This window comes from Vanrija pseudolonga, chromosome 7 (assembly GCF_020906515.1).
Source record: "Vanrija pseudolonga chromosome 7, complete sequence".
In the NCBI taxonomy this organism is placed as follows: domain Eukaryota; kingdom Fungi; phylum Basidiomycota; class Tremellomycetes; order Trichosporonales; family Trichosporonaceae; genus Vanrija; species Vanrija pseudolonga.
In genome coordinates, this window is record NC_085855.1 from 745,767 (window position 1) to 771,279 (window position 25,513).

At 63.9% G+C, this 25,513-nt stretch overlaps 12 protein-coding genes across 12 annotated transcripts; 9 read left to right on the forward strand and 3 right to left on the reverse strand.

Moving 5' to 3' along the window:
* The first annotated feature begins 6 nt into the window (after positions 1-6).
* On the forward strand, positions 7-2,006 carry LOC62_07G009144 (uncharacterized protein). The gene is made up of 9 exons (XM_062775689.1): positions 7-267; positions 302-342; positions 379-464; positions 501-616; positions 659-753; positions 804-817; positions 868-885; positions 937-1,385; positions 1,439-2,006. Exons 1-9 carry the CDS (start codon positions 206-208, stop codon positions 1,911-1,913), a joined length of 1,356 nt encoding a protein of 451 aa, XP_062631673.1. The 5' UTR covers positions 7-205; the 3' UTR covers positions 1,914-2,006.
* Positions 2,007-3,643: 1,637 nt separating this feature from the next.
* AAED1_1 (Thioredoxin-like protein AAED1) lies at positions 3,644-5,599 on the forward strand (the record flags this gene model as incomplete). Its single annotated transcript, XM_062775690.1, has 1 exon — positions 3,644-5,599. The coding sequence occupies one exon, from the start codon at positions 3,644-3,646 to the stop codon at positions 5,597-5,599; it is 1,956 nt and encodes a 651-aa protein (XP_062631674.1).
* A 1,523-nt stretch (positions 5,600-7,122) lies between these two features.
* On the forward strand, positions 7,123-7,392 carry LOC62_07G009146 (uncharacterized protein; the record flags this gene model as incomplete). Its single annotated transcript, XM_062775691.1, has 1 exon — positions 7,123-7,392. The coding sequence occupies one exon, from the start codon at positions 7,123-7,125 to the stop codon at positions 7,390-7,392; it is 270 nt and encodes an 89-aa protein (XP_062631675.1).
* A 1,101-nt stretch (positions 7,393-8,493) lies between these two features.
* Positions 8,494-9,168, forward strand: LOC62_07G009147 (uncharacterized protein; the record flags this gene model as incomplete). Its single annotated transcript, XM_062775692.1, has 4 exons — positions 8,494-8,722; positions 8,762-8,881; positions 8,918-9,013; positions 9,050-9,168. 4 exons carry the CDS (start codon positions 8,494-8,496, stop codon positions 9,166-9,168), a joined length of 564 nt encoding a protein of 187 aa, XP_062631676.1.
* A 106-nt stretch (positions 9,169-9,274) lies between these two features.
* Positions 9,275-11,262, reverse strand: LOC62_07G009148 (uncharacterized protein; the record flags this gene model as incomplete). Its single annotated transcript, XM_062775693.1, has 7 exons — positions 9,275-9,470; positions 9,522-9,564; positions 9,604-9,729; positions 9,807-9,989; positions 10,753-10,845; positions 10,889-11,020; positions 11,094-11,262. The coding sequence occupies 7 exons, from the start codon at positions 11,260-11,262 to the stop codon at positions 9,275-9,277; spliced, it is 942 nt and encodes a 313-aa protein (XP_062631677.1).
* Positions 11,263-11,927: 665 nt separating this feature from the next.
* LOC62_07G009149 (uncharacterized protein) lies at positions 11,928-13,323 on the forward strand (the record flags this gene model as incomplete). Its single annotated transcript, XM_062775694.1, has 2 exons — positions 11,928-12,942; positions 12,983-13,323. 2 exons carry the CDS (start codon positions 11,928-11,930, stop codon positions 13,321-13,323), a joined length of 1,356 nt encoding a protein of 451 aa, XP_062631678.1.
* A 604-nt stretch (positions 13,324-13,927) lies between these two features.
* LOC62_07G009150 (uncharacterized protein) lies at positions 13,928-14,679 on the forward strand (the record flags this gene model as incomplete). The annotated part of the gene is made up of 2 exons (XM_062775695.1): positions 13,928-14,324; positions 14,363-14,679. 2 exons carry the CDS (start codon positions 13,928-13,930, stop codon positions 14,677-14,679), a joined length of 714 nt encoding a protein of 237 aa, XP_062631679.1.
* A 146-nt stretch (positions 14,680-14,825) lies between these two features.
* On the reverse strand, positions 14,826-15,794 carry LOC62_07G009151 (uncharacterized protein; the record flags this gene model as incomplete). The annotated part of the gene is made up of 3 exons (XM_062775696.1): positions 14,826-14,989; positions 15,026-15,232; positions 15,434-15,794. 3 exons carry the CDS (start codon positions 15,792-15,794, stop codon positions 14,826-14,828), a joined length of 732 nt encoding a protein of 243 aa, XP_062631680.1.
* A 1,249-nt stretch (positions 15,795-17,043) lies between these two features.
* On the forward strand, positions 17,044-19,086 carry SPCC757.13_7 (putative transporter). Its single transcript, XM_062775697.1, has 4 exons — positions 17,044-17,485; positions 17,596-17,791; positions 17,837-18,500; positions 18,540-19,086. The coding sequence occupies exons 1-4, from the start codon at positions 17,303-17,305 to the stop codon at positions 19,015-19,017; spliced, it is 1,521 nt and encodes a 506-aa protein (XP_062631681.1). The 5' UTR covers positions 17,044-17,302; the 3' UTR covers positions 19,018-19,086.
* A 218-nt stretch (positions 19,087-19,304) lies between these two features.
* LOC62_07G009153 (uncharacterized protein) lies at positions 19,305-20,386 on the forward strand (the record flags this gene model as incomplete). The annotated part of the gene is made up of 4 exons (XM_062775698.1): positions 19,305-19,547; positions 19,584-19,597; positions 19,720-19,995; positions 20,032-20,386. 4 exons carry the CDS (start codon positions 19,305-19,307, stop codon positions 20,384-20,386), a joined length of 888 nt encoding a protein of 295 aa, XP_062631682.1.
* A 99-nt stretch (positions 20,387-20,485) lies between these two features.
* Positions 20,486-22,442, reverse strand: KLLA0B14839g (putative acid phosphatase). Its single transcript, XM_062775699.1, has 5 exons — positions 22,101-22,442; positions 21,913-22,065; positions 21,827-21,851; positions 21,655-21,773; positions 20,486-21,599 (listed from the first exon to the last, which is right to left on the reverse strand). Exons 1-5 carry the CDS (start codon positions 22,258-22,260, stop codon positions 20,629-20,631), a joined length of 1,428 nt encoding a protein of 475 aa, XP_062631683.1. The 5' UTR covers positions 22,261-22,442; the 3' UTR covers positions 20,486-20,628.
* Positions 22,443-23,494: 1,052 nt separating this feature from the next.
* Positions 23,495-25,486, forward strand: OpS5 (Oxidoreductase OpS5; the record flags this gene model as incomplete). The annotated part of the gene is made up of 1 exon (XM_062775700.1): positions 23,495-25,486. The coding sequence occupies one exon, from the start codon at positions 23,495-23,497 to the stop codon at positions 25,484-25,486; it is 1,992 nt and encodes a 663-aa protein (XP_062631684.1).
* Between the last annotated feature and the right edge of the window lie 27 nt (positions 25,487-25,513).

Genomic DNA, 25,513 nt, shown 5'->3' on the forward strand with positions numbered 1-25,513 from the left:
CTGCTCGCTTTTCACTCGTGCTCTTGTACCATTCACGGCAGCGTTGCACTAAAACAAGGACAGCGGCAGCGACGACAGGAAAACTGAAAGAGCACACTGGCTGCTACGCTTGCTCAAAACCGACACCCAACACCCGTCGGACCATCTCCTCAAACGAAACGACTGCGTCGACCCTTCCTTCCCCCCGACAACCTCCCCCGGCACAATGGTCACGATCATCCCCTCCGCGCCGATAAAGGACGTCATCCTCCTCGTCTGGGTACATGGGTGCGTGGAGTGGCAGCGACACCGCTGACAGCAGCTTCAAAGGCACCGACGTGACGTTTGAGGCGTTCCCCGAGCGTGGGTGCTGTGTCGCCGATTAAGTTGACCCGCCAGGCGTGAAGCATGTGCTCGAGCAGACGCACCCCGGCCTCGCGGTCCACTCTGAGGTCTTCCCCGTGTACGAGACGCGCGGCGAGCTGGTGAGCTGAGCAGAAGGAGGGCACAGCTGACGCCAGAGCGCGGCCACTGAAGCCTTCACCGAGTGGCTCACGATCAAGGTTGTCGAGCTGGAGAATAACGGCGGACATGGTGGCGGAGCTGGCAGTGCCAAAGTTGCGCTGCTGGGTCACTCGTGAGTGCGACCGTGAAGAGAATTGTCTGACGCGTTGCGCAGCATGGGAGGCCTCCTCATTGCCGACGCCACCGCCCGCATCGAGGCCAGCACGCGCAACGGCTCGCCGATGTGGCCGAACGTTGTGGCCACTATTGGTGAGTCTGATCCAGGTTACCACGTTGTCATGTGCTGACGCGCGCCACAGCGTTCGATACTCCTGTGAGCTGGCCTCTTGTCGATGTTGTAGACAGCTGACACCCCACGCCCAGTACCTCGGCCTCCACCCTGTACGTACTCGGCCATAACACCTTCCCCACACCGCTGACACCCACCCGCAGCACGTGTTCAAGCACCAGATGTCCAACGCGGCCAACCAGATCGGGGCCGCGACCAGTGCCGTGTCCAAACTCGACTTTGCGGCGCTTGGCGCTGGGGCCCTCAGCCTTGGCGGTCTCGCGTGGACAAACAAGAAGCCCGAGGACACGAGACAAAAGTCGGCGACGACGCAAAAGTCAGCATCACCCTCGCCCGCTGGAACACCCAAGCCCGCCGCCACATCCTCGTGGTTCAGCAACAATAAGGCCCTGGTAGGGATTGGCGCTCTGGCAGCGCTTGGCGTGGCGGCGGCTGGAACAGCGTACATGCGGCGTGACGATCTGGCTGGGGGTTGGAAGTGGGGTTACGACCACATGACATTTGTCAAGAACTTGTTTGACGAAGAGGGCATGAAGGCACGACTGAAGCGGATCGACGAGCTGCGAGAGACGCGGAATGTAGTGTTTGCCAAGTGAGTCACTGACACACACAAGTGTCCCGCGGTCAAACTGACGCCCCCCGAAGCCACTTTACTCTTATTCCACCAAAGGGCTTTGAAGGCAAGCGCACGTTTGCGATCGTGCCGTCGTCTTCTGGCGCGACAGCGGATGCGTGGATTCCGGCAAGCAACAGCCGGGCGTCGGATGAGGTCGAGGCGCACACCGGCATGTTTAACCCTCGCACCAACGACGGGTTCTACGATCTGGGGTTGGCGGTTGTGCGTGACCTTGGCCTGCGGCTTCAGGAGACTCTGTCGCGAGAGCCGGGGGCGGCGGAACGCGAGACATCGGCCACCGCATCGGCCACCACCCCACTATCATCACCATCATCAACAGCCGCGCCAGAGACTGCAGCCTGGGCTGCACCCGAGGCGTCTGCGTGGGCCGAGGTCGCCACCAAGGTGGACGGACGATGGCAGCCGCCTAGTGGTGCTCCTAGTGCTGTTTCAAAGCCAAACAACAACAAGCAGGTTGATGAAGACGTGGATCTGCTGCTGTAGATAGATTGAATAGAGTTGAATTGTGTAGCTATACAAAGAGATAACTGAATAGCCGATACGCCAAAGTGCGCCTGGTTGCGCAGGTTACGCGGGTGACGCCCCAGGTAGCGCCAGCCGAGGGGGGATGAATGGTCACGGATCTGTATGGTTGTTTGTCTCCGGGGGTGCTACTGTGCGTTGGGGGCGACGCCTCGTCGCGCCTTGTCGTCTTCCTGAAGGTGTGAGAGTGCGCCACCACAGGGGTTGGTGGTAGTGGGGGTGAACGAGGCCACGAGGCCACGAGGGGTACTATGGATCACAAGGCGAGGAACTGATGATCATCATGAATGGGTATAGACAAGTCTCGGCGCGTGCGTGATTGTTCGGGCATGTCTCACCTTTGTGCGTGTGTGACATGAACATGACACTTGTGTCCTGCAGCCTCCATTTGCTCGACGGGGTATGCTGACGACATGCACAATGTAAGTTTGGTTGGGTTGAGCGTTAGCGCAGGCAGGTCAAAGGCTATCAGCCCTGCGGGGTTTCTGTTTGCAAAGCGTTTGGCGCTAGGCGAGTGTCGTGGTGCCGGCGAGTGCGAGTGCGAAAGTGTCGAGTGGCGCATGTTCCTCGCTGTTCCTCTTGTTCTGGCCGCGTCACCTTGCACAGGGACTGCACACCCCCTCCCCTTCAATAGAATGTGTATCACCTAGAGAGAGAGTGCAGCAGCAGCCCTGGCAACGTGCATCACAACAGTGGCCAGGCCAGATCCCCCCACAGCCCAATGCAATAACGAAACATGCACTGCGCAATATTCTCTGTGTGCGTTATGCAGCAGCAGCAGCCGCAGTGCAGCAGTCGTCTGCCTGTCTGTCTGTCCGGGTATTAGACGCGGCTCCAACACCCATGCCGATCGAAATTTCGGATACCTCGGACATGACAGCGGCAACAACACCGCAGGCAGGCAGGCGGCAGCTGACCCGCTGGCCCCCGCACTGTAGCGTGTGCCATCCATGATAACCTCTGCATAATGCTCCTCACCGCGCTCACCGCACTCTCACTCACCGCGCACTCTAATTGGCGTCTAGTGCCTTGCGGAGACGTGCGGCATATGCAGTCCAGCACCAGCCCAACCTCCTCTCGGCCGCACATTCTACATTCCCTGCTTATCCTGGGTGACTCGCATCACGGCGCATCACGGCACGAGGGGTGCATGCTACTCCCTTTCGGCTCTTAGCGCGCCGGCGTAGTAGCTGTGGTAGGTGTGGTATCAGGCATCAGGCATCAGTCAGGCATCAACGCCTACGCCACCACGCGGCCATACTCGCCGCGGTGGGCAATGTGTGCCAGCCAGCAGCAGCAGGTGCCATCGCCGTAGCGCCACTCTACTTGCCCTGATGATTTACGCTCTGGGGGTGACGCCAACGGCGCATGAATACCTCGGCATTCAGTCGCGACAGAATAAGGCAAGATTTCGGCTGGCGCTATTCACGACCGGGGCAATGCAAGGTGGGGGGCGGCGGAGGACGAGGAGGGGGGTTGAGGGCCGAGAGGGTGAGGGGGTCGAAGGCAGAGGGACAACATCTCCTGCTGATGCTCCTCGTCGCAAAGTCGCGCCGCGCCGCCGCCTTCCTCCCCCCCCCGCATTTATATCTAGACGGCCGAGCTGCGTCCGATTGCTCTCTTCCGTCAGTCTGTAACCTCGCTCACCCACTCACTCTCACGAACTCACGCCCCCCGCACGAACGCCCGCAATGACCGACACGTTCTCGACGCCCAAGGCGTCGTTCCCCCCGAGCCCGGTGCCGGACCCGCCCTTCGGCACCACCTTTCTCGACCCCGCCGACGCACGCCCGACCAACCCGACACCGCGCGCCGCGGCCGGCTTCCCCGTCCCCAGCATGTGGGGGGCACAGACGGCGTCCAGCTCGCGCGTGACCCTCCGCCTCGTGCCCCCGCCACCTCTTCCGCCCGCGTCCACCTCGTCGGCGTCTACCTCCGACTCGGAGCCGTCCCCTGCCACTCCCACCCAGCTGCCACAGCGCACAGCGTCACTACGCGGCAAGCCCCGCCCGCTCTCTGGCCACGGATTGCCTCGCCAGCGCCCGACATCTATGCACTCTGAATTCTCCGCCTCAGGTAGCACAATCACCTGGGCGAGCAACCTCGCCGACAACTCGCATCTCGACGCGGCCCTCCCCGAGTCCCCGGCGGTGCTCAACTCGCCGCTCGATCTCGGCGGCCTCGTGCCGTCTCCCCTCGCCGTGCCAGGGCCCGACTCGCGGCCGGCGCCGGTGCGCAGGGCAAGCGACCCCGCATGGCCGACATACACGCCCCTCCCGCCGCCCCCGACCATCGGCCACCAGAGCCGCAAGGCGGCGCTCGGCCGCAAGCTCGCACCCCAGGTGACCGAGAGCCTCGAGCACCTCACCGGCAGCCACCGCAACCTCGCAGGACTCCTTCCCGCCTCAGCATCCCAGCTGCATGTCGTCCCCGAGGACGTGCCCGACCGCCCGCTCAAGTCGCCCCTGAGGACAGACTTCCGCCCCGGCCCAAGAGTGCGCACCACGCCGCCACGCGCGGCGCGCTCGCAAAACTCGCTCGGCCTGCACCTCGAGTACAGCCCCGACCAGCTCAAGAACATCCAGGCCATGCGCCGCCAGTCGGCCTCGTCGCCCGAGAGCGTGTCGGAAACCCTCAGCCCGTACGCCGTCCGCGGCCACGCCAACATCATGTCGACGCCACACCTGCCCAACTCTGAGCGGTCCAACTCGCTCCGCCGCATGTTCTCGGCGCGCGCAATCAGCATGAACCGCAAGATGTCGTCAGGCTCCTCGAGCTCCAGCGGTGGCGAGTACATCATGACGCCGACCAGCGTGTCCCAGCGCTCCGTGTACATGCAGGGCGTCACCTCCAACCCCAGCCTTGCGGCCATCGACCTCGAGACGTACGCAAAGCCCAATGTCGAGCAGCTCCTCCGCGCGTCCGAGCTCCCTATCGTGGGCGAGGACGGCGCCGTTGTCCGCTTTGGCGATGTCGTCGCCCGCCGCCGCACCGTTGTTGTGTTTGTCCGCCACTGGCATTCGTCCTTCTGTGCCCAGTACGTCAAGGCGCTGGTGGCAGCCATGTCGCCGACGCTTCTGGCTGGTGCCAAGGCCCGCCTCGTCATCATTGGCCACGGATCCCAGTCCATGATCAAGGGTTACAAGGAGCATTTCAACTGCCCGTTCGCAGTCTACACCGACCCGACGCGCCAGCTGCACGACGTGCTCGGCCTCCTCCCGCGCACGGTCACCACACGCGCCGGCAAGGGCGACTACCTCGTCCAGAACGCGGCCAAGCGGTGCTGGGACACGCTGATGCGCGCGAGCCGCATGCGCGGCGTCAACTCTGGCGACAAGCACCAGCTCGGCGCCGAGTTTGTGTTTGACGGCTCGCTCTGCCTCGCATACTCGCACCGCATGGTCGGGCAGAGCGACCACGCCTCGATCCCCGAGCTCGTCGCGGCTGTGCGCTCCCAGGCGCCCATCACCATGGTGCACGGCAACGCGTCCCGGAGCAACATCCAGCTGCCTCTGTCGTACGCGTCGACGGTCGAGTTTTCGTTCCCTGCCCCGCCCGCGCCGTCAAAGGCAGAGTTTGCGCGCTGGTCCCAGGTGCAGGAGCGCCGCCTCGCGCGCCGGCGTTCAAAGACGGCCGCCGCGCACTAGTGCCACGATGCGGTGCGGACTAAAAATTCTGAACAAAACACCTGTAGTTGTTACTTTAATTTGTATTGTAAAGTGGTATGTGACGGTGTATCAATTGGAATGGAATTGGGTTTCGAGTAGTGTGGGAGTGTTGAGTAGGAGTAGTGGGTTGAGGCTGGGGGAGGGTGGGGGAGGGGGGGCCATGGCGAGACAGACTTGGGCGAGACAAGACAGGTACGGGGCCACGGTGTTCGGCGGTGCAGAGACCAACGAAGCACACAGCCAGCGCAGCAGCAGAACAAGAACAGCGGCACCGTCGTCGTGAGGGGAGATTGTGGGCGAGCACAGCATCGCAGCGGCAGTAGCAACAGCGGCAGCGGCAGCGGCGGCCTCGCGGCGTTTGCTGCATGCCTTCCGCTGTTCTGTTCCTAGCATTCTGTTGTGGCTGGTGACTACCTATCGACCGCGAGGGAGGCGAGGAGGCTGCCGTCGTTGTCGCGAGGTACGCAGAGAGAGCAAACGCCGCGAGGATGCATGTCAGCAGCACGTCAGCGCTGTGGCTGCTGCTGATGCCCCGGTGACATGCGAAACAGGCAGAGGCGACAACCGCGACCACCCCAAACACCACCACCCCAACCACGCCACCTACGCGTCCCAATTCAAGGAAACGCCAGTCGACAACGAAACCAGGAAAATCAAAATCAACAAGGTTTGCGCCGACGGTGTCTCGTCGCGCGGCCGAGACATCTGTCACCCCCGATCGTGGCCGTGGCGCGCGTCGCGATCGTGGCTACTGCGGCCAGCCGGCGGGGGTGCAAACACCATCGATGCCCAGTGCACACGTTTACCAGCATGCGTCATGCGTCATGCAGACATGCAGAGGAACAGTTGCGCTGCTTCTGGAAGAACCGGGCCAGGTGCTCCGCCGCCGTTCCGCCGCCCGCGACCCAGCCCGCCGCCCGCGCCCTGGCCCGCCGCTGACGACGACGACGGTGCCCACTGCCTGCCTGCAGCTTGCTTGACGACCACGCGCACGCGCCTGTTTTTGCCGCCTGCCTGCGTGCATGCCTGCTGCCACAGCGAGGGGCGCGGGTTTCGGATGCGCACAGTGAAGCTGCCTCCGTGCCAGACACACGGGGGTACGACGTCTGTGCTGCTGGCTTGCTTGTCTACGAGGAGAGGTGGTCGACGTTGCGTTGACGCTGGGTGTGATGTGCGTGCTGGCTGAGCTGCACGGCGCACAGTGCTTACGGCTGCCTCACGACGACGAGGTGGGCTCGCCGTGTACCGGAGGGAGGCGAGACAGGATGCTGGGCGAGAGGGGGAGGAGTCAGAGAGGTGGGAGTTGAGGGCGAGACGAGGAGAGGAGAGGATGTCGTTGAAGCGACGCGGCACACGGTCCTCGACGACGAGGAGAGGCAACGGCGACGACGAGGAGGCAGCGGCCCCCCTCGCGATGCCAAGTCAGTCGCCATAAGAGTCCCCTGCTTCGCAGCTCGTCGATGCAAACACCCCCGTCAGCATCCTCGACACCAAGCAGCACAATGAAGCCCCTCTTACCCGTCCTCGCCGTCGCCCTGCTGCTCATGGCACCGCGCTCCCTCTCCGCTCCGGTCCCAGCACCAGAGGCCGCCGCCACGCCCGCCAACGCAGCCCCGGCCAAGCCATCACCACCGCCAGAGTTCATCGCGCTCGACCCGCTCTCGGGCGACCTGTGCGTCGAGCACCGCGAGGGCCTCCGCAAGACGGGGCAGAAGGCACTCGACCCCGGTCTGGCGGGCACGCTTGGCCGGTGCCATGTCTATGCGGAATAGACAGGTAAGTGGGCTAGGCGGCAGTGGCTCGGTGCCGCACGCACTGCCGGCTGACTACTCGCAGCCGCACCGCAGACTGCACACCACACACCACACCCGCCGCCCCAACGTCATCGCCACCAAACTACCCCGCATCTCATCTCATTATCATCTCGGTCACCATGCATCGTCATTGCCTCTAGCGCACTGGTCGCCGTGGTATGATCGCGCACGGCGGTATGCTGCGCCGTGCGCCTGCCTCATAGGCGCGGCTGCCCACCGCGCGAGCCCATCGCCGAGGCGGCTGATCGGCGCCGCGCCGATTGTGGTTGGTGTCGTGTCGCTGCAGCATTCCGCGATAGGCTGGCGCGGGTGCCGCTGCCGAGAACATGACCCAAGACGGCGGTGATAGCTGCAGCGCTGCCACCATGCGATGCCACCAGCCTGGCTAGTGGTGGATACACGTGACTCCGCCCCCTCGCCAACGCATTGTGCACTTGGGTGCTGAAAAGTGGCCGTTGTAGTGCGTTTTGTGGCACGCTGGGATACATCCAGATGCTTGGGCCTGTCGATCATAGCGTGTTTTGATTGCCACTCTTGACGCGGGGCAGTGGCACCGTTGCTGCAGCAAGTTGGCCCGTGCGGAGGAGCTCGAGCAGCAGCAAGCAAGGCAAGCATGGCCAGCGACGGCGGCTACTGCAACCAACCAAGCCCCGCTGCTACTCCCCGCTCCCACCGGGGATTAGTTTGCCAATCCCAAACATCCACCCCCAAAAGGGAACCCGTTTCATCCTCTCAACCAGGCACTCGTCGCTGCTCTTGTCTTCTCTCTTCTCAAGCCCGCCTCGACAACCAAACGCTCATACAAGCCCCCCTTGCCCCCTCTGCCCCCCTCTGCCCTCTGCTTCACCTATTCTCGACCTGGCCTCTTGGCCTTGGCCTGTCACGGGCATGCATGCTCATGCGGGAGGGAGGGAGCGAGGCGAGGAGACTGACGCTGGAACTGACTGCCTGACTCGACCCGACCCACCCGCGCTCGAGTCGTCGTCGACGACGGCGACATGAGGAGTTCTCATGTCGCAGACTCAGACTCATCTCTCTTACTCCTCACCTCACCTCACCATGCACGCACACGCGCCACTAGCGGCGCTCGCTCTCCTTCCGCTCGCGCTCGGCGCGGCCTCGACACCCACCTCGGTGCTGACTTACGTCCCGGCCAACACGTATATCCCCGACGCAACAACAATCAGAGGCGGCAACCAGGAGTCGGTGATTACGGCGGCGTCGGGCACGCCAGACGCAAACGGTACAGCCTTGATATCCTTCTACACGCCGAAAGCGGGCGACCAGTGTGCGTAGGCGTGCGTGGGGCTGCCTAGCTGACAAGCAGGGATCACGGGCGGCGACGTCAAGGACGGTATGAACTGGGCGTCGTGGTGGCCTGCTGCTGGCGTCGAGACGGACCTGTGGCTCGGCGGGCTCAAGGAGCCCATCTCGTTGGCCAAGAATGGTGAGTGGCGGCGCAGGGTGTGAAGCTGAGCCCCAGTCGCGCCACGGACCGTCGGCGCAGGATACCTCGGTCGCAACGTCACCTCTGGCAAAGGCTTCTACGTCTTCATCACGGAAGCAGGCAACGTGGACAGTGAGTCCGTGCGGTGGTGTAGCGCTGACATGACAGAGATCCTCGGCCAGTCGGCCCAGTTCGACATTCGGCGGTCAAGCGCCGCGTCGGGCTTGGTCGCCCCAGCACTCGGCGTCGCGTTGGGAGTAGCAGGACTGGCCCTCGCGCTCGTGTAACAACAGCAGCATGTACGACATCAGCATTATATGGCATCTCTGGTCGTGGCAGCTCTAGTGTGGTAGTGGTGGTGGTGGTACAAGGTGGCGGAAGTCCTGTCGGGCCCTACGCCGCGGCAACAACACACGCAGCGACGAGCGCCGCCGCAGCAGCTGGCGCCGCGAGGTCCAACGCGCCCGCCGCGACCATATTGGCCGGGTCGGTCGCCTTGGCGGTGATCTCGAACGCCTGGCTCGTGGCGAGGACAGAGGTCTGCTCCCCAGCGCGGGTGAGGACGAGGACGAAGCTCTTGCCGACTGGCCTGGGAGGGGGTCAGTTGCGGGGCGAGTGGCGAGCGCGGCGCAGTACTCACAGTGGCGAGGCGCCGGCGTTCGCGCGCGCGGCAGTTGCGTTGACTGGTCGTCAGTGGCGTCTCTTGTGTAGGGGCCACTCACTTCCGGAGGCGACGAGCACGGGGTCCGGCGCCGACGAGGCCCAGTTCCACGGCTTGAGCCACAGGTCTGTTGGGACGCCGACTGCTGGCGCCCATGACGCCGAGTTTCCAGCGCTGTGCGCGACCCCTAGTCGAGTGGTCAGCATGGCTTTGTGGATCGCCTCGCCACTTGGGCTCGCTGCGCTCGCCCTCGTGCGCACTCACAAGTGTCCTTGGCCGACGGATACCCAAACACGACAGGCTTCTGCCCCCCCACTGCCGGCGACGTGCCGTTGCCCGACTCGATGGCGACCTGGGCCGAGTAACTCGCCGTGGCGTTCGCGCCGGACGGGTTACCCCACACCGTGCCCCACTCGCGCGAGTGCGTCTCCTGCTGGTCTTGGCCGGCTACGGCGTGCGCGAGAGCCACGATCGCGAGCAGCGTTGTTGTCGTCGTTGTGCGCATGCTGGGTGGAGAGTACAACGGCGCAAGGCTCTCCGAAGCCTGCTCTAGTGTTTGCGATGCGCTCGCTCTGCATCCTCTGGCTGCGCTGCTTGCTCCAGCTCCTCCTCCTGCATCCTCTAGCGCACACCCACATCACTACGGTTTCACCGGGACTGCTTGACGCGCCGTCGTCAAGGGCGCGGATCTCGCTGACGCAGGCAAAGCACAAGAGGCACCGCAAACCCCCTGCACGCTCCTTGATCCCCTCCCTCCTCCCTGCATGTTTAGCAGCATGTTCGTGCCGCAGCAGCAGGATGGGAAGCGAGTTTGGAACCAGGTTTGTGGTAGAGTGAGTTTCGTCGCCGGGCAGGGCGAGAGGAGCAGCGCACGATACGACACGAGAGAGACAACAGGCCGACGTCAACAAGCGCAGGCAATCCCTGCCCGGCCAAAGCTAAACTCGCAGTTGGTGTGCCTTCATTATTTGTACGTGCTAGCTACAAGCTACAAGACGTTGACAGCAGCCGCCGGCGTGGCCAGGGTCGCTCCAACTACTCCGAGCACTAGCCCACAGATAAGCGCCCCGCTATCATGTATGGACGTTCCCGCGTTCCTGCTGGACCGGGTAGGTTTGATGTCAAAGGTGTGGGAGCGGGCCAGGATGCCTGCGGGTGTGAGAGGTGTGACGCAGCATCGCCTCGAACACGGCCGACGCGACACACTCACGGTCCTTGTCCCCCGCGACAGTCAACACAAGCTGGTAGTTGTATCCGACGGGCAGGTCCCACCGGCCGCTCATCTGCGTCTCGGACGAGGCCACTGTTCGTTGTGTCTCAGCGTTTGCAGTCTCACACGTACTCACAGTTGGACTGCAGGAGCACACTGTTGCGCATCTGCGCCCCGCTCGGCTGGAAGATCCACAGGTCGGTCCGCACCTTGGCCGACGGGAACCATGTCGCGCGGTTCTCGTACGGCTTCGAGTTGTCGGCGTACCCTGTGCGTGTGAGTGGGCTGGGGGCGCTGCCTGCTAACACAGCACAGCTGCTAGCACAGCTCACTCCACTCACAGTCGATGAGGGCGTTGGGCACGGTGAAGCGTGTGTCGATGTCGCGGAACGTGAGGTTGTGGGGAGCGGCGGCGTCGTTGAGGCTGTCCCCGGCGTCGTTGGGGGCAACGGACGGCAGCGCCGCAGCGCAGCCGACAGCGAACGCAGCGAGGAGGGTAGAGACGAGCATGATCGGGGACCTTGCAGCGTGCATGCATGCTCACTGCAGGCTGCAAACTGACCTCTACTTATGCCACAGAGCGCCCATCACCACACCACATGCCACACGGCGCAAGCTGTGCTCGGTGCGTCTTGGCAGGCGCCGGCGCCATCACCACCCCTGAGGACGCTGTTGCCGGGGTGGGGCAGCTCGGCACCGACGCGGGCAACGGGCGGGCAAGGTAACGGGGCGGCGGTCGGCCCGACATGCATGCGGATTACTTACACACAGCGCCAAGGAATGCAGTGCCGTGTGTGCGCGTCGGCGGCGTCGGCGAGCTCGTGATAAGGGCGGGGCGTGGGTGAGCGGGGGAGTGTGAGCGGCCCAGTCGAGTGGGAGATGCTCACACGTGAGTGAATGTGGCACCGTGGCACAAGTACATACACTTGCCGCCTTGCGTGCTTGAGAGGGGGCGCAGCACCGCGTCGATAGCGAGCTCCCACGCCCGGCGTCGACTGGGGTTGAGCTGCCGAGTTCGCGAGCTCGAGGGGCAGCCTCGACGTTGTTATAAGGCGGCGCCGGGGCAGGCTACTACTCTCCATCAGCTCACGCTCTCTCATCTCACTCTCACTACAAGCCTCTCTCTACAGCCCAACTCAGCTCAACAACCCCCACCAAACAACAACTAATACACGATGCTCCTCTCCAAGACGCTCGCTCTCTCGGCCCTCCTCCTCCCCCTCGCGCTCTCGTCGCCCCTCGTCTCTCGCCAGGACATTACCGCCGTCGGCGACTCAGGCAACACCAACATCAACACCCCCGTGCCCGCGCCTGTCGACGGTGGTAACGCGCCTGTTGACACTGGCAACAACGGTGCCCCTGTCGACACCGGCATCGGCGCCACTCCGGACACTACGGGCACCGGTGCCACTCCCGCCAACAACGGCAACAACGGCGCCAACACCCCCGCCGCCGGCCCCGACACCACTGACAACGGCGCCAACACCGGTGCCACCCCCGGCAACACTGGCAACAACGGCACCCCCGCTCCGGCCCCGGCCCCCGCGGCTGACACCGGCAACGGCGGTGCCACCGGCACCACGGGCGCGCAGAACGGCGGCGCGGCCGACTCGCCCGCCCCCAACCCCGCCCCCGCTCCCGCCGCTACCGGCGGCAACGACAACACGCACGGCGGCGCAACCAACAACGGCGCCCACACCGGCGGCAACGGCGGTACCAAGGGCTCGCACGGCACCAAGGGCAGCAACAACAACGGACACACCAAGGGCACTCAGGCGGCCGCCACGCACAACTCGCCCGCCGAGGCCGCGACCCACAACTCGCCCGCCGCTGAGGCCACTCACAACACGCCCGCGGACAAGCCCGCCCCCGCGCCGGCTACCCACAACCCCGTGCCCGAGACTTACGCCCCCGCGCCCGCCACGCACGCGGCCCCCGCCGAGACGCAGCCCGCACCCGAGCCCAAGCCTGCCCCCCAGCCTACGCGCGCGGCCGACACTCCCGTCCCCGCCCCGCACACCAAGGCGTACGCTACCCCCGCCGAGGCGGTGGCCACCCAGCCCGCGACCGCCGCTCAGACCGAGGCCGCGACCGCCGCGCACACCGCTGCACACACTGCGCCCGCTGACCTCACTGTCGCCGAGGTCTCGGGCACTGCTGCTGCCTCTGAGGCTGCCTCCGGCTCTGCTAGTGAGTTGACTTGACGCAGCCCCCACTGACCACACCCCAGGCGACATTGGCGCCCGCACGACCCTCACCTCCAAGGTCCCCCACTCCAAGGTTTCCGCGCTCGCGTCGGCGTCGGCCGCGTCGTACTCGGCCCTCTCGGCGCTCCCCCTCTCGTCGTTCTCGGACATCCCACCGACCCTCACGCCCGTCAACTTCTCGACCTCGGCCCTCGCGACCTCGTTCTCGACCTCGTCGGCCACCCCCACCGTCGCGACCGCCACTGCCAACGCGCTCGTCACGACCCCCGCGACCTCGAACATCCCCCACGCGGCCTCGGGCGCCCAGCGCACGGCGGCCAGCGTCGGCGCCGTCCTCGCGCTTGCGGTCCTTGCGCTTCTCTAGGTGTGGTATGCGTTCGGTGACGGCGGCCGCGGCGAGACGAACATTCCAGGACAATACATAGCCCCCTAATATAAGCTCACTCACTCAAAAGGACACTGTGTAGCTTGTGTGTGTAGATGCACTCTGTGCCATGTGCTGCGGATGCCCGCTTGCTTGCCCGATCCACCCAGGCCACCCACGCCGCGGCCACGGACCGCTGTTGGCTGCTGTCGCGATTCGCGCGACGCGCGCGCAAATTTCATTAACAGAAGGCCCGAGAACGCTTGGCCGCGTCCGTGTGGCTGAAACGTGCGGCGGCGGCGGCGAGTGTGGCGGCGCGAGCGCAGCAGCACCCAGTGCCAGTTTCACCTCGTCCACTCCCTCCGCCACCCCTGCGCTCGCATCCGATCCTCCGAGAGGAGAACAATGGCCAGCAGACCGAGCGCTCTCCCTAACACCCAAAACCAAGGATACCCACGCCGCTCGGACTTGCATGGCGCCACGGCCACCAGCTGCCAGTCTTCCGATACCACACACGCGCCCTCGACGAGTTCCCTCGACTTGCGCGCGTGTGTATAATACTCCATCTTCTCCCATCTACTCACCCCATACACTCGTTACCACCATGCTCATCACCAAGCAAGCCAGCACTCTTGCTCTCACTCTCCTTTTCATCCCGCTCGCGAGCGCCGGCGCCACCCCGCGCCAGTTCTGGTCCGACAACGCCGACGACAGCGGCGTCGGCGCCGACGTCGGCCTCCTCGACTCGGCCGCGGCGGCTGACAAGACCGTCACTGTCACTGTCACGCTCGGCGCGACGGGCTCGGACGCGCCGGCCTCCCAGACGGCCGGGTCCGACTCGGCTGTCGCGACGGCGTCGGGCACCAAGACCAAGACCAAGGGCTCTGCCGCCCCGACCGAGCCCGCGACCGACGTCCAGACTGACTCTGGCACCGCTGCCCCCGCCACCGACGGCTCGGGTTCCGCCTCGGCCACGGCTACTGATGTTGCGACGACCGATGGTGCGTGAGCGCGCCTGGGGCTAGCTGACCTGGCACAGCTCCCGTGACCGAGTCGTCAGCCGCCCCCTCGTCTGGTGTTCCCTCTGCCGAGCCCTCGGTCGCCCCCGTCGCCTCGACCGCTTCTTCGTCGCCATACTCGATCCCCGTCGTCTCTGCCGCGACCATTCTCTCGCAGCCCCAGATCGTCGTCACCTCGACTCAGACGTTCCCCTCCTCGGTCAAACCGTCGGTTTCGGCGTCTGCCTCGGCGTCTGCCTCGCCTTCGGCCTCCAAGAAGGCCGGTGCGCTCGCTGTCGCCCAGCCCGCTTCGGCCCTCGCCTTCGCCGGTGTCGCTATCGGCGCTCTCCTCCTCTAACCCCTACTTCTGCTTCCTCCTGCTTAATTTATGCCCTGGACAGTGTACCCAGCCTTTCTTCTTACTCTTTCGGTCACTCGCCACGAGTTGTAGCGTCAATGCAATGAATGGCATGAAGTGTCCAGTGTCCGGTGAGTACAGATGTGTTAAGCTGTGCGGAAGAGTACAACAAGCAATAGTCCGAGGATAAGAGTCAGTGGGGGGACGGTATGCGCCGCGCTTGAGTACAGCGACGAGCCGATGCCCGGTGGTGTGATGATGTGCGAGCCCTTGGGCTTGATTTCGAAAGGCTTGGACGTGGCCGAGAAGTCTGGGGTCAGCTATGTCCCGAGCACTGGACGCCCACCTTGCGACGAGAGCCCCGTGCCGTTTACAGTGATGGTGTACCCCGTGCCAGGTTTGAGCCGCGGGCCGAGGTCGATCTCGGCCTCGTAGTAGAACGGTAGGGCGAGGACGGTTATTGGGCCGGGGTTGATCCGCAGCGTGGCGTTGAGCAGCGAAGTGTCGGGGTTGTCGAGGATGAAGTCGACAAGTGGCGGTGTGGCGCCGCTCACTACGGCCGACGAAGCGTTGATCCCCACCACTAGCTTCTCGGCGTTGATCACCCCTGCGTGTGTCAGTCACAGTCAGGTGGTGGTGGGTGGCGCGGCGCGTCGGGATAGGCACCAGGCCGTGTGGCGCGAGTTCCATCAACCCTAGCGCGCCGCCGAGGTACAGGGGAACCAAGGTTTGCGTGGCGTCCACTGTTACTCACACCAGTCGTCTGCCCCGGGCCATATGACTGCTGGGTCTTTGAGCGGCCCCGCAGATCCTGCTGCGGGCGCACCGGATGTGCGCGAGGGAACAGCGGTGGTTACGAGCTCTGGCGCCTGTGTGCTGTTCGCGGCGGAAGCGGTGGTCGGCTGTGCCTTGGCCCAAGCACTGGAGGCGTCTGTCGATGTCTCTGACGCAGACGCTGTTGGAGTCGATGCCGATGAGGTCGAAGACGATGCCTTGGTCTTGCCCCGCGACGAGCTCGATGAGCTGCTGATGCTGTCGTCCCCGCTGCCTGGGGAGGCCACCAGTGGCGAAGCGGCGGCAAGGGGAAGGGCGAGGAGGAAGAGGGAGGCCCTCATCGCCGATGGAGGTGGTCTTGGCGGCGGTTTGGGCAAGGGAGTAGGCGGAGAGTGGAGGAGGGTGTAAGAGGTCGGAGAGGGAGGGCGAGAGCGCCAGAGGAGGCCGAGCGAGCGCCTTTGAGTCGTGTCAGATGCAGCAGAAGATGTGAAGTGTGTGAAGAGTAACAACAGTCGCATCTCGTCGTCCTCATCAACAGCACACACAAAACTTGACGACGGCCGATCATACATAACCCTTGCTTGCCCCGTCGTTGTCGCCGAGCACAGCTCTCTGCGGAGACGGTGACGACGACGACGACGCCGACCTCGCGTTCCAGGTCCGGACGGTAAAGTTCAGCCTCTGCCCGACGACGAGGTGGTAACCGTGTTGTTGCGCGCGTCAGGGAGGGGAGGGGTCTCACCCCTGTGTATGAAACGGCCGGGGGTGGGGGTGTGGCCAGGGGGTGGGTGTCGGTCTGCAGCGGGCAGGCAGCATGCACGCGCGGGGTGCTTCCTCTGCGCTGTGTTCGGCTGAGCGAGCTGTTTGCATTGCGCACGCTGGTCGGCATCTACCTGGCCTCGACGGGCGGTGAAACGCCTCGATGGCAGCAAAGGCTAAGCCACGCGGGCCAAGCTCGCCGGACCAAATGTATCCGCCCCGACATTGCATCACAACGCACGCTTGCTCGCACGAGCGGCATGCAGGCTCTGCGCTGGGTCGTCAGCAGCAGCAGCCAGGGCACGCTGTATGCATGTAAGTACAAGAGTACGACCGGGTGTCCTTGGACTGCACTCTGCACCTTGGCGGGCGGGGGCGAGGGCCGCTCCTCGCTCCTCGAGCGCGGCGCGGAGGTCGGGAGCTGGCTCGGCTGGGCCAGTCGTATCTCAACCCACAACATGTGTAGGCGGTATCCGCTCCGCTCGGCACCCCGTCAGCCGTCGGCAGCTGGGCTCGAGGACGAGGAAGCACGAGGAGCCACCACAGCAGCGTGCAACGCTGCTCGGTCGTCTGCAACCACTGCGTCCACTAAGCACCGTCCACTCTGGCGCCAAGCGTTGCTTGTGCACCCAACATTATCATTTTCACATGCACGACGAGGGTAGTTGATGATAGGACGAAGATGACAAGTGGCTGCCTGCCTGCGGGCTGCCTGCCTGCCGGGGTCCCGGTCCGGACCTGGGCTCGGAGCTGGGGGCAGTGGGATTTCGGATCTCGACTCGACTTGTCGCCTTGGTGCTCTACGCCATTCGTCTCAGCAGTCAGCCGCCTCGACGCCTCCCGCGGCGAACGCAATCGCCATTCGACGCTGCTGCCCTTGTGTCCGTCCCCATTCGGCAGGCAAGCCAGGCAGGCGGGCCCCTCGCTCCGCACGGTACTTACGGACCCCCGAAGCTGGCAGCCGCGACCACTTCCGAAGGCGCAAATCTTGGGAAACACCATCGCTCCGTGCCTCCTAAAAGATAGCGGAGCTGTGCTCCGGAAGTCTCTTGTTGTCGATAACACTCGCCGCTCGCTACACGCCGCGACAATGAGCACCACCAACGCAGCCGACCTGCCCCCGTCCCACCCGGACCGGCGCGCAGTCGAGCGCCGCCTCCTCTGGAAGGTCGACCTCATCCTCATGCCCATCTTGACCATCACCCTCGGGCTGCAGTACTATGACAAGGCGGCGCTCGGCAGCGCCGCGGCGTTTGGCATCCTCAAGGACTTGGTAAGTAGGATTGTGAGGCATGGCGGGGCTATTGGCGGGGCTATCAGTGCTGCACCGGCAGCCTGCCTGCTATGCTGATCGCTTGCTGGGTACCCCACTCACACCCCCAGGGCCTGTCGACCACGCACAACGGCGTCACGTCAACCGCTCGCTATGCGACCGCCTCGGCAGCGTTCTACTACGGCTACATCGTTGCAGTGCTGCCCGTCGCCCTCGTCCTGACTCGGCTCAACCTGCGGTACGCTGCTGCTGCGGCAGTGGTCACTTGGGGTCTTGTCGCTATTCTGACGGTTGTGTGCCATAACCGTGAGTAGAGCGACGTCACCTCTCACACCTGCTGACCCTCCGCAGACCAAGGCCTTATCGTCCAACGGGTCGCCCTTGGCCTCTCCGAGTCGGTCGTCGCGCCCCTCTTCGTGGCCATCACGGCACTGTGGTACAAGCCGCAGGAGCAGGCAGTGCGCTTCGGCATCTGGTACTCTGCCACTGGCATCTTCTCCATGTTCAGCGGCGCGATCAACTACGGCCTTGGGTCCAACGGCAACGCGCACGCATGGAAGTACATCTACTACTTTTGCGGGAGCGTGACCATTGCCTGGGGCCTTGTGATCCTCGCTGTTCTGCCCGCGTCGCCGCTCCAGCCCGGCTACTTCTTCAACTCGGCCGACCGCGACCTCCTCGTCCGCCGCTTCGAGGAGAACCCCTACGCTCGCGACAGGCAGACCTTCAAGCGCGACCAGTTTATCGAGGCCATTATCGACATCAAGACCTGGATCTACCTCTTCATCGCGGCCATGTGCTACATGTGCAACGGCGCAGTCACGGCATTCGGCACCTTGATCATCAAGAGTATCGGATACACGGGCCTCCAGTCGGTCGCCCTCACCATCCCTGGCGGGTTTGTCACCGTCTTCACCATCTTCTTCTTCAGCTACTTTGCCGACAAGTACAAGAACATCCGGACATATCTGCTGCCTCTGTCGTGTATCCCAGTGGTCGTCGGCGCCATTGTCATGTGAGTGGGAGTGAAGTGGGCGTGCGCTGACACCTTCAGCTGGACCGCCCCCTGGCACCCTGCCATCGGCCCTCTGATGGGCTACTACCTCGTCGCATCGTTTGGCGCGCCCTACGTCCTCCTCCTCGCCATCGCCTCGGCCAACACGGCCGGCTCGACCAAGAAGGCCGTGACCTCTGGTGCCATTTTCGTCGGCTACAACGTGGGCAACATTGCCGCATCGTACACTGTCAAGACGCCCGAGGCCAAGATCAAGTACCGCTCGACTTGGATCACGGTGATTGTCAGCATGGCTGCGGCGTCGATCGCTTCGCTTGTGCTCCGGTGGTTGCTTGTCCAGGAGAACAAGCGCCGCAACGCCCTGGTCAATGAGGCGCCCCAGGCCGTCGGGGCCGGTGAGAAGGCCGACGCCACATGCCCAGACACTGCGAGCGACGACGCGCAGATCATCAAGGCGCTTGACGAGTACACCGACGTCACGGACAAGCACCTGCCCAACTTCCGGTACACTCTCTAGGCCGCTCCGCCCCATAAAAAGTGCAGCAGTCGCAGCACGCACACACTAATACTACTTCTTTTGGGATGCATTGCTCTTTCTTGTTTGTTGTTCTTGATGATCTGGAATACCATCACGCCATGAGTGGCTGAGGTGATTTGCAGGGAGAGGAGTGTCACCGCAAGGCTTGGCGCGCGGAAATGACGCACCGAAAAGCCCAGGAACCGAGCGAGCCGACTGCGCGCCTGCAAAGTCAAACTCGGCGACAGCTCCAACGCGACGACTTGTGCATCACACTCTCCACCAATATGGCAGCATCAAACGGCACAGTGACCTACGGCACTATGGCGTCGACCGAGCAGCTCAGCCCCAGCGGCGATGCCCGCGGCAGCGAGGACCAGCTCCCGCGCCATGTCGCGGGCGCGCCGCGGCCGACCCTCCCCCGCGCCGTCGCCGTCCGTCTCGCTGGCGAGGTGGACACCAAGGCGTGCGACTGGATCTCAGTGTTCGCGTGCTTCTTGACAGGCTGGACGAGCGCAATCAGCTTCACGGTGGGTACATGGCAGTGGCGACTTAGCTGACGGAAGGCATGCTTCGTGTGGTAAGTGCTGTCTGCTGCGGGCGAGCAGCGACGGAGGCCGGCGTGCTGCTGCGCCGCTACTTTGAGCCAAGGATAGCCCCTCCGTCGTCATCACCCCACCTACGCCGCAGCTGACCCCCCAGGCCGGGCTTCCAGACGGGCAACGTCGCGCAGCTCGCCATCGCGATCGCGCGCACGTTCGATCCGCCGCAGACGCGCACCTTCAAGTTCATGAAGGGCGACCAGCAGGCGCTGACCGCGCTCGTGTCCTTCTGGCTGGGCACGAGCCTGGGGCGTATCGGCGCGCGCGTCGGCCCGAAGCGCCGCTCGTGGCTCGTCGCGACGGCGCTCATCCAGATCGCGTTCGCGGTCGTTGCGGCGGTGCTCGCGCATTACTCTGGCGAGGGCGCGTACGCCATGTGAGTGGGCGTGCTAGGTCGCATGCTGACATGCAGCGGCCGCGACCACCCGTCCTGGTCCACGCCAAAGGGCATGGCGGCCCTCGGCTTCCTCTCGGCCAGCCTCGGCCTCCAGGGCATCGTCGGCAAGCGTATCGCCTCGCCGATGAACACGACCGTCGTGCTCACGACCACCTGGGTCGAGATCTTCAACGACCCGAGTCTGTTTTACATCGGCTACGCGCCGAGCCGGGACAAGCGCATCGCGGGCGTGCTCGCTGTCCTCGTCGGCGCGTTCACCGCGCGTGCCCTCCTCGGTGTGGCTGGCTCGGGCGGCGCCATTGGCGTGCTGTGCGGGTTTAGACTGATCCTGGCTGCGTGGTGGGCTGCGATTCCCGGCCCCAAGGCGTAGGTAGGATCGATGTAGATAGATTCTTGAGTGGCAGTTTGGTGTGGACTAACTTGCGCTCTGTGCTCCTGACGCCACAATTTGCGCTCGCCCCCCGCCACATGCTCGTCCTACACAATAACATAATCAGTGTCCGTCGCAACAGACACGGTCCCAGAAGGTTTTACTACTGAATCTAGAAGATCATCTACGTTGACCCATCAGCGTGGCGAGGCACGCAAGAACTATAGAACCCTGGTTCCTGTTTAGAGGAGGGCAGCGACGGCGACGACAAGGACGCCGGCGAAGCCAGCAGCGCCAGCAACGGCGACACGGCCGGCCGACGAGGGCTTGGCCGTGGTGCCAGACGACTTGGCAGCGGCAGCAGCCGACGACGAGGCGGCAACGGCGGCAGGCGACGAGGCGTTGACGACCGAGTGGTTGGTGTAGGTGAAGTTGGGGTTGACCTTGATGGGGTTGATGGTCTTGGAGGCAGTGAGGTTGACGGGGGCGGCAGGGGCAGTCTGGGTGAGGTCGGTGGCCGAGGCGTTGTAGAAGACCGAGCCGTTACCAGCACCAAAGGCGTTGACGTCGGGGGCGGGGACGGGGATCCACGCCTCGTCGTTGGCGACACCAGGGAAGATGCCCGTCAGGTTGAGCTGGGGGATCTCGGCGGCGGCAGGGACGTAGTTCTGGTAGCCAGTGATGTTGGTCTGGAACTGCCAGACGGCGGCGACCGTCTTGTTGGCGTCCTGACGGCCAAGCGAGGGGAGGTCCCAGTTGTTCTCGATCGACGAGAGGGTCGAGTAGTGGGTGTAGAAGGTCGAGTCGTTGGTGCCCTTGAGGTTGGCGGGGACGGCGCCACCGAGGAGGACGGTCCAGACAGTGTTCTGGATGGTGTACGACTCGGTCTCGTCAAAGGTGAGCTGGATGAGGGTGCGGTTGTCGTTGAAGCGCGGGTCGGCGAGGAGGGGGATGAGCCAGTACTGGAGCCAGCTGCTCATGAAGGTGATGTCCGTGTCGTGGCCGTCGTTGACGAGGTTGGGGGTCACAAAGACGTGCTGGGGGAGGGCGGTGGCGTTGACGTCGGCGGCAAAGTCGTTGAAGTTGCGGACGCGGAGCGCACGGTCGGGGATGCCAGCGACCGAGTTGGCAAGGATGTGGGGGTTGTGCTTGCGCTTGTAGTAGGTGTAGGGCGCGGTGGCGCTCGAGTTCAGGTAGTTCTTCTGGGGGTAGTCTGGGGGTGTGTAAGCGGGGGGTGTGCAACGCCACACTGTGGCGGACCGACTCACCACCAGCGAAGCCGTCGGTGGGGGAGTTCTCCTGGTACGAGGCCCACGAGATGTTCTTGGACTCGAGGAGGTCGACGGCGGTCGAGACGTTGTAAGGGAAGTAGTAGTTGTCGTCATCACTGCGGCGTCAGCGGGGCTTACACCACTAGTCGCGCAACCGCGCAGTACTCACGGCATGCCAAAGAAGTCACCGGCAACTGGAGTCGGGTTAGTTCAAGTCCGCCACATGACGCCACATTCCTCCTCCCGTCAACTCACTGGAAGCGATGTAGTTGGGCTCCGAGGGGTGGGTGACACCGTTGTAGTTGGTGAGGAGGATACCCTCGGAGGCGAGCTTCTGGAAGGTGGGGTCGGCGACGGCGGTCGCAAAGTCGGTGTTCTCGAGCCAGATGGTGATGAAGCGGTCGTAGGCTGGGCGTCAGCGCCGAGTACAGCAGGCAACTCACCCTTGCCGGGGACGACCTTCTGGATGGGCAGCGAGCCGTTCGTGTAGCCGGCGTAGGTGGGGCTCTGCTGGAGCGGGCCGGGGCCGGGGGCGACGAACTTCTGGACAGTGACGGCGCCGGCAAGGGCGGGGAGGAGGGCGAGCAGCGCAGCAGCGTGCATTGTGAGACGAGGATGAGCGATGGGGGGTCGGTCGGTGGAGGCGAGGTGAGATGTGTCGTGCTCGCTCAGCCTTAAAAGGTTTCCATTATGCCGCGGCCAGCCCCAGTCGGATTCTGAGACAAATGTTCTGCCCTGCCTGCCGGGCCTGGGCGACTCGCGTCGCTCGCTCGCTCTCTCGTTCGGGTGCTGCTCGTCCGCGTGCTGCTCGCTCGCTCGCCTGCCTCGCCCGCCCGCGTCGACGTCCGCACCCGCGCGTGCTGGTGGGTGTGAATCCGCCCGGACGGGATTGGTGCGCAGCGCTGTCGCAATGTCGCGACGAGTCTGGCGTCTTGGGCTCTCTACCTCCTCGCTTGTGCTCTGCGTTCTCTGCCTGCTTTGCCTCGCGTGAGTCAAGAACGTGGGTTAGCTGTAAATGGTGTGAGTCGGGACAAATGCCGCTGGATGTGAGGACGAGGTGGACAAAGGCAGGCACGATGAGCGCCTGCTGCTGCTGCCGCATGCCTCCCTGCGGCTCTCTGCCTGAACAGGGCAACTTAGACTTAAACCTGCAACGACCTAGTTTCTATAAATACGTCAGCCACTTGGCTCATCTCGCTGCCACATCCCACGTGCAGTCTAATATCTAACAATCCATTGGACAATGCAGGCTAATCACTGGTGCCAGAGATAGACTCACAACGGCGACAGTGACGGCGCCGCGCCGCACCGCGCCGCGCCCACCCCCACCGCAGCGCAGCTCAGCTCAGCTCGCCCGACCTCGCTCGTCCTGCATCGCGCATCTCTCGGTTCCTGCCTTTAGCTCGTATTCCGCGCGGTGCTCACCTCGAGAGGCCTCAACGCACGTTCGAAACGTTGTTCCGCCTGTTCCTGGTAATGTGCGTGCGCAGCGATGACAGGTAAGTAGCTCATTACCTCGCCGTCCCCGCCGCTTGCACGACCCGCACGACACCCGCACGACACCCGCACGACCATCGGCATCTGTGCTATCGGCCCCGGTCTCGCCCCGGTCGTTGCCCTCGGCAGTCGCATCCGCGCCGAGTTTTGTCCCAGTCGGCGACTACTGCCCAATGTCATCGCGATACCTGCCGGCCGAAATCATCGAGACGATGGAGCCGACCAGCGCCATTTTGCGACTCTGGTGATCCAAGGTTGCGCCTATAATCCCCTCGTCGTCGGCGGCGTTCAGCTCGCCCAGCTCACCCAGCTCACACCCAGCTCGACGGCACGCAACACCATGTCCGAGGCAAGAAGACAAGAAGAAAAGGTACCCATCGCCAACCCCGGTGCTGGGCCCAAGGGCGAGAAGAAGAGCAGCACCGGCAAGATTATCGCGGGTGTGCTCGCGGTCATCGTCGTTCTTGGCATCGCACTCGGTGTCGGCCTCGGCGTCGGCCTCAAGAAGCACCACCACAATGACGCGACCTCCTCCTCGCTCAAGCCGGGCAACACGTCCGACATCCACAATGTAGTTTCTCGCCCTGCGCTGCTGGGCGACCTCGACCGGTGGCAGGGCTCGAAACGCAACTTTGTCATCTCGTCGACGCCGACGACGCGGACGTTCAACTGGACAATCGACCAGGCGCTCGCCGCGCCTGGCGCGATGCAGAAGCCCGTCATCACCATCAATGGCAACTCGCCCGGCCCGGTCCTCGAGGCCAACCTCGGCGACAGGGTCATCGTCAACGTCTACAACAACATGACCAACGAGACGTCTATCCACTGGCACGCTCTCAAGCAGAACGGCACAAACTACTACGACGGGACGTACAGCATTACCCAGTGCGGTATCCCGCCCAAGGGCCACTTCACCTACAACTTTACCGTCCAGGACGTCGGCACGACATGGTACCACGCGCACAAGGCGGCGCAGTACACCGACGGCCTGATCGGCCCGATCATCTTCCACTCGCCGAATGAAACCGCCATGACGGCGAACAAGTATGACGACGAGTACACTTTCATCCTGAACGACATGTACAACACGGTGTCGACGGCCCTCGAGTGGCGCTTCACGGCCGTCGGCACGGGCATTGACGGCCAGCCAGGCGACGAGCCGTCCCCCGACGGCGGCATGATCAACGGAGTGTCCCAGAGCCGCTGCGCGTACATCCCCCCGAGCAACCTGGTCATTGCCGAGCGTAGGCGCGACTTTGACGGCATGCAGAACAAGGTGTCGCAGCGCAAGCGCTCCGACACAACCGGCACGCTCTACCCCGAGACCAACTACTGTGGCAACCTCACAACCGACTACTACAACGTCACCCTCGTCGGCAACAGCACGTACCGTATCCGCCTGATCAACGCTGGCACGTTCACGACGACCATCTTCTCGATCGACAACCACAACCTCACCGTCATCGAGGCGGACGGAGTCAGCATCGAGCCCTATGTCGCCCAGAGCGTCGAGCTGGCCGTCGCCCAGCGCTACTCTGTGCTCGTCAAGCTCGACCAGAAGCCTGGCGCGTACTGGATCCGCAACGTCCTCGGCACCGACCAGCTGCGGTACACCGGCCCCCTGTTCAACGAGTCGACGTTTGGTGTCCTGCGGTACGAGGGCACCGACACCGCTGCCATCCCCGCCGACCTGCCCGCACCAGTGGTCGCCAACGGCACCCAGTTCGGCACGATGACCAAGTTTGTGCCGGCCGACAAGCTCGACGCGCCGCAGCCCACCAACCAGCAAAATGTCTACTTCAACATGCAATACACCGCCAACAACCAGCACTACATGTTCTTCAACTCGACTAGCTGGACCCCGCTGCCCCCAGGCCAGATGGCCCTGAGCGCCATCAACACGACCACGGCGTCCAACACGTCGTTTATCGCCAACAACATTGGCGACCAGCTCAACTACATCAACCCCAGCTATGGCGTGTTCGACCTTGTTGTCAACTCGCAGGACGACGGAGACCACCCGTTCCACATGCACGGCCACACCTTCTTCGTCATGTCCCAGGGAGACGGCCACTTTTACGGCGACTCGTCGAGCTTCAACACCACAAACCCCATGCGCCGTGACACGATCCTCATCCAGTCGTATGGCCACGTCGTCCTCCGCATCATCATGGACAACCCCGGCATCTGGGCCTTCCACTGCCACATCACATGGCACATGGAGATTGGCCTCCTCCTCACATTGACCAACTTGCCCGACAAGATTGCACAGTTCAGCCTCCCTGATGATCTGCTGGCAAACTGCAAGGTCAACGCCCAGAACGGATGGTAGAGTGTTTAGAGGGTTATAGATTGCATG

Bases quoted from the DNA above. Each gene is read 5' to 3' on its own strand.
- KLLA0B14839g (XM_062775699.1), bottom strand. From the start codon at position 22,260: ATGCACGCTGCTGCGCTGCTCGCCCTCCTCCCCGCCCTTGCCGGCGCC. The intron at 22,066-22,100 runs GTGAGTTGCCTG...GCTGACGCCCAG, and splicing joins GAAGGTCGTCCCCGGCAAGG to CCTACGACCGCTTCATCACC. The intron at 21,600-21,654 runs GTGAGTCGGTCC...ACACACCCCCAG, and splicing joins CACCGACGGCTTCGCTGGTG to ACTACCCCCAGAAGAACTAC.
- SPCC757.13_7 (XM_062775697.1), top strand. From the start codon at position 17,303: ATGAGCACCACCAACGCAGCCGACCTGCCCCCGTCCCACCCGGACCGG. The intron at 17,486-17,595 runs GTAAGTAGGATT...TCACACCCCCAG, and splicing joins TTGGCATCCTCAAGGACTTG to GGCCTGTCGACCACGCACAA. The intron at 18,501-18,539 runs GTGAGTGGGAGT...TGACACCTTCAG, and splicing joins GTCGTCGGCGCCATTGTCAT to CTGGACCGCCCCCTGGCACC.
- LOC62_07G009144 (XM_062775689.1), top strand. From the start codon at position 206: ATGGTCACGATCATCCCCTCCGCGCCGATAAAGGACGTCATCCTCCTC. The intron at 465-500 runs GTGAGCTGAGCA...AGCTGACGCCAG, and splicing joins ACGAGACGCGCGGCGAGCTG to AGCGCGGCCACTGAAGCCTT. The intron at 617-658 runs GTGAGTGCGACC...CGCGTTGCGCAG, and splicing joins GTTGCGCTGCTGGGTCACTC to CATGGGAGGCCTCCTCATTG.